The sequence below is a fragment of the Lipophrys pholis genome, assembly GCF_963383615.2.
Source record: "Lipophrys pholis genome assembly, chromosome: 8".
NCBI classification, from domain to species: Eukaryota; Metazoa; Chordata; class Actinopteri; order Blenniiformes; family Blenniidae; genus Lipophrys; species Lipophrys pholis.
In genome coordinates, this window is record NC_137630.1 from 22,913,236 (window position 1) to 22,919,235 (window position 6,000).

Genomic DNA, 6,000 nt, shown 5'->3' on the forward strand with positions numbered 1-6,000 from the left:
TTAATGAGAGTTCAAACAACTTCCCCTAGTCTCACTATCTTCCCTCCCTCCTCTCATTGCTCTCTCCGTCTCTCCCCTCCGTTTGTCCCCCGAGTCTAATTCAGACAAGAAATACAGCTTGAATAATTCATCACAAAAATAAGCATTGAAACCAAGATCCCGTACAGAGCGATTGATTTAATGAGAACCTTTCTTTCGTTTTAGATAACAATAGATGTTGAATGGCTGGGTGACTGACAAGCGTTCTGTTTCTCCGGCAAACAAAAGTCTCTAATAGTGTGCAAATGTAGGTTATCTCCCTTTTTTCCCCAGATGAGATACGTACGCTCTCGAATACGTTTCTTTGTCCATGTCACATATTCTTTGTCCTACTTGTCACCTCAGTTGTGATGGTTACTGTATGTTCTCAGCCATATGATCGGAGGAGGCAGCAGGATTATACCTGGTAAAGACTTGGACAGGATGAATAGTTTGAATCGTGAACAGACGCCACTGTAACCTACACGTTTTTTTCAGGGGGATTTTGGGAGAAAAATAAGAGGCTCTGTTTCTAGACACAGTGACTCCATGTTTTCAACCTGAGTTCTCACAACAAGCATTATCTCACTGTGGTCTGTTGACTCTGGGATAAAGGGCGGTCTTTGAAAGGCCTGTGTCAGTGTTTGAGAGCAGAATGGCTGACCCTGACACGTCATGACAGAGCGCCATTTGTGACGTTTGGTGTAAATCACAGTCACAAGGACACCTTACTACACAATGACGCTTTATAGAAGGGCATATTTTGCTTCTAAAAAAGTTTTTTTTTAATTTTATTCTGATGGGTGGCACTGCAGACATACTACAGATTTTCTGAGAGCTGCGATTTGCTGGATGTTGTACACACGTCTCTACAGCTTTCGCAATAAACTGTGACAAATTATAAAATCTAAACTGATAGGCTCACTGCCAGATTAAGAACCTGCCCAGTGACATGTGTGATCCATGTCCCGTAAAGCTTTGGCTTATTAAGTGAATTAATCACGGTTTGTTTAGTATCACAGGATTGATAAAAACTCATCAGAATTACTTCACTCATACCACCAGCTCTTCTCCCACCTCAAGGACCACACCTTCTGTGCAGTTTGTACCCCCCCCCACACACACACACACACACACACAACAACCTAACCGATGCCAGCAGATTGTTGTGAATCTCCTTAAGACGTTGTAATTCAGCTGTGGCCTACCCCTCGAGCAAATTAGAGGGTGCAGCTCTTCTTTTCTCTATTTTCTTCATCCTGGGAGCAGAGGGAAGACGACTCGTACCAGCTCTGTGTTTTGGTTAATCTCTGACAAACTGCGCTCTGTGCAGCTGCAGGGGGGTGTTGCGAGAACATCGAGGATATTTTGGTACTCAGGAAGAGAGTGCTGATTATTTCTTGTTCGCTAAGATTGTAAATGTTCAGATTTTGGCCTTGGTGCTGTTGACTTTTTTGGGATCGTGCTCAGGTGTTGGCCAGGCGTCACTGAAAAGTAGACGTTAGTGGAATTTGGTTTTGCAGAAGTGCTCCAATTGAAGACATTTTGCCGTCATTCTAAATTAGAGTGCTTTCCTCTGCACAAGGGAAATATTGAATTTTTCCATGAGTTAGCTGTATGCATTTATTTTCTTATTGGCAAAAGGCCCATAGGACTAGAATGGATGCACACACACAGACCCAACAAATCCTATGTTATGTAATCATTGCCCACACACAAATCAATAAGGTCTAAAGTGTGAGATTTATTTTTCTCTTAAGTGCTTTTAATTTGCACCTACTGATCCATCATCGATAACTACTCATTATGTTTCTTAAGTCCTTGCTAAAGTTTATACTGTTAATATAGAACAATGTGCTGAGAGTCATTGAGGTGAGCGGTTGTCATTAAATGAGGGTTAGAGTTAAACTCTTGGTTTTATTCAGCCCTGTTCTGCAGCTAACTCTGTAATCATGCTGTGATATGAACAGGATGTGACTGGAGGGTCATTGCATTACTCTACACTACCAGTATATTTACTTACACTACACAGGCAGCTTTGATCTGAAAAGTCAACAAACGCTAGAATAGTAGGTTGAGAGACAGAGCGCAGTCCAGGCTCACAGAACCAAATAATCTGCACCAACTCGCTGCTAAGAGACGCAAAGGAAGGAGAAAATGTTGAGACTGAAAGGCGTCATTTGAAGCTGCAGACACACCCTCGTGTGCAGCCTCTCTCGCCATGTGTTAATGGGTCTGTTACTAGTTCCTCAGTTTCTCTTTGCTGCACTAATGGTCACTCCTCTGCAATAGCCGCTTGCGCTTCTAATTAGGTCAGAATGATAACCAGATCCTCACCATCAGTGCACAGGAAGTACAAAATGACTGCCAGTCTCATCAATATGCCGCTCAGTTGCTGTGTTGGGAGAACAATATGCAGCACATTGCATGCTTCGCTGTTTATTTCCAGGCATTATCTCCAATGCATAAACATGATCTCTGTGCCAGTTACTTTCTTCTCCCCCCCAGGCCACATATCCAGATGTTTGGCGCAGAAACGCAGCCCCTCTGAACATGAACCAGTACGCCAATAAGAAGAGTGCAGCAGAGAGCATGCTGGATGTGGCTCTGCTGATGGCCAACGCCTCCCAGCTGAAGGCTGTGCTGGAGCAGGGGCCAAACTTTCCCTTTTACGCACCCACCATCACCCTAATAAGCATCTCCCTGTGTCTTCAGGTCACAGTTGGGATTGTGCTTATCTTTATAGGTGAGAGAACAAACAAATCTGGACTTCTTCTGGCATACCAGGGATCTCTATGCTCTTCATGTTCCATCCCCTCCTCCCCATCTTTCAGATTGCAGCTCTCTGTATTCCACCTTATGCCCCACAGTGCATCCCCCCTCGCCAATGTCACGTCCGCTGACTCTCAACAAACAACCCATTACCAGCGGGACACTTGCTGTAACTATGGAAACCGGGCCTGACACAAGGTCATAGTTCACTAGGTTTTAGTGCGCTGTCAGCACTTGTGGGAGACGAGGGAGGGAGGATCATAAATTCAATGTAATATGTGTTTAAATGTGTCAGCATGTGCCATTGGCCATGTCTTTATATGTTCTGATATAAGGAGTAATCACAACAAATGAATAAACAAATATTAAAAAGTGCCATTTATACACACATCCACTGAGTTTTGTGACGTCTAATTGTAGCTTTCGTATTTTGTGTTGAATGAAAAAGGTCTGTGGAATAGGTTAGCAGGAAATTCCTTCTTCAGTTTTCGCTTACAGACTAAATAGGACGATCATGAACTTTAGCCAGTTTGAACTGACTGGCAGGATGAGTAAATAAAAGGTTTGTCACATGAGGTTACCGAATCTGAGAAAAGAAGTAACGTGTGCACAGTATCTCCCTCCTCCTCCATGTAATGATCTAAAAATATTCATGATACCAGCAGTTTATGGCACTCCCGGCTGAATATTTGTTTTCTGTCTCCTGCAAAATAAAAAAAACAAGTTAATACTTATCAGGGAGTTAATTTGTTCTGTGTTGAAAAACAAAAAATCACAACAATCATTACTAATCATCTTGATTATAATTGACAGTTAAGAGGTGCACACTGAGCCGTGAATCTTTATGAATTCAGGTGTCAGCAAGAAGTGGATCACCACATTGGTTTTTTTTTTTCCCCACCCCTTTCCCCTCCACGACCTCCGCCAAATCTTCTGATTCCAGCACCCCGCCTCCTCAGCCTCCACCAGAATATCAAACACCGCCCATTCTCTTGACTCTTTCTTTTTCCTTCTTCATTTTCTTTGCCTTTTCTGAAACCCACTGCCCTCTCTGTCCTAAACCCTCCACTCCAAACCTCACCCTCCCTCTCCCGTTGATCAAGCTCTGGTAATGGAGCCAGTGGTGCGTGATGTGAGCGGCCTACATACCGCCCTCAGAACCCCACGACTGCCCCCACCCATGCAGATGACACTGACACACACACACACACACACACACACACACACACACACACACACACACACACACACACACACACACACACACACACACACACACACCCACACACACACACACACACACACACACACAGCCAGGCAGGGTCCTTACACCATTTGACCTTTGGTAATCGTCCTCAAATACACACATACATGCACGTATACGTAACATGTGCCTGTAGAGTCATCGCTGCTCGACACACTCACACACCTATACCCCTACGCAAACATTTCTACACTTTAGTTTAAACATTAATCACAGGTCAGTAATGATGACCTTGATGTTATCGCGTTGCTGTCACACCATGAATCAGTTGGTTCCGCCTGATTCTGTGTAATCAAAGCAGACAAAAAAAATGATAGAAATACAAGATACCCTTAATGACTTTTTATTCCTCCTCTATATTTATCTTGTACTGAATCTGACAACTTGATGCTTTTAATTTGGCCTGTGTGACATTATCAAATCTTTCAAGGCATCTGACACCAAAGAATAACAATTTTAATAAATGTACATTTATTTAATCAACAAACAACATTGTGATGGTGTGTTATTGTGTCAGCCCTGCGATGGACTGATGACCGGTTCAGAATGTGTTGTGCCTCCATCCACTATCAGCTGGGATTGGCTCCAATGCGCCATGACCCTCAGTTAGATAAAGCAGTATAAAAGACTGATGGATGTTTTGTTGGTTTTCTATAATTATGTGTGTGCGCAGTCAAATTTCACTGAGGGATGACCACAGTCAATAAATCAGGTGGTGTGACGGTATAAAGGTCATGACCTTTGCCTCACCGGCTGAAGACTCAGGGTGAATAACTCGCTGAGGCCCTTCAGCACAGAGTTTGCACGTTCTCCCTGTGCTTGCTTACATTTTCTCAGCATACTTTGCCTTCTTCAGAAAATTCTAGAACATATTTATGTGCCAGTTGCTGACTTTAGAGTGTTAGTTGGTGTGAGCACATTTCTATACGCTAACCTATTCAGAATGTAGCCTGCCCTTCGCCCAATATCAGCTGGGATTTGTCTTTTATTTGGATAAAGTGGCGGATGAAGGGATGGAGGGTTGCTATTTACATTTTCAGAAATCTGCATACGTCACCTGCGCCTTTTACTGCTACTGACTAAGGTTGAGCTCCTGAGCCTATTCGAACTATTGATGAATTCCTTTTCTTTGTCTTTTGCCACAGCAGATAATCTCCATCTCAGTCTTCCCTCCCTCCTCCACGGTTACATCAACCACCTCTCTGCTTTCCTTAACTACATCCATGAATCCCTCCAAAACAAACGTCTGAGAGTAAAAAGAGACATTTGAATTCAATGTGGACTGAGTCATTTCCTGTCTTATCTTCATTTTGAAGGTTAATTATGTTTTGTGGCTCCAGACAAAAGCTGTTTTGGGAAGGGAGTGAGGCTCTTTTAATGAAAAAGGTTCCAGACCTTTCACTTATTCCAATGTTATTTCATGAAAACATTACTTGAGTGTTTAATTGGTCACAAGTTAACTATTAATTAAGAACCTGTCAATATGACGGGGGATTAAGCATATAGGGAGTTATTACACACATAAGTAAAGTTCATGCCATTTTATTTACTGAACCATCCCATCAGTAAAAAAAGAAAAGAAAAGAACATTAGTTATCCTCATAACTTCTTGTCAAGATGAATCATTTGAGGAATCTCTCTTGACCTATTCAAACCCGGAATTGAGTTTGTAAAGATTTGTGGTTGAAGCTATGTTATAATGAGTTGGCTTGAATCCCTGACTAAACTTGATCACAGTGGTTTGAGTTATTGCTTATTGAGTCTGTGAGTTATGAAAAGTACGTTTCCTGGTGTTGTTCACAGTTCGGTGGGACCTGAATGATGAGCAGAAGCATTGGCGGCTGAATTTTATGGAGAGTGTGGCCACAGGCCTGGTTTTCATCATCGTGGTTGTGAACATCTTCATCACAGCTTTTGGAGTCCATCGCCCGAACCACAGCGACTAA

The 6,000-nt window shown here is 42.7% G+C and overlaps 1 protein-coding gene across 1 annotated transcript; it reads left to right on the forward strand.

Moving 5' to 3' along the window:
* Window positions 1–2,571: 2,571 nt before the first annotated feature.
* LOC308112789 (ninjurin-1) lies at window positions 2,572–6,000 on the forward strand (the record flags this gene model as incomplete). Its single annotated transcript, XM_080468552.1, has 2 exons — window positions 2,572–2,764; window positions 5,858–6,000. 2 exons carry the CDS (start codon window positions 2,572–2,574, stop codon window positions 5,998–6,000), a joined length of 336 nt encoding a protein of 111 aa, XP_080324678.1.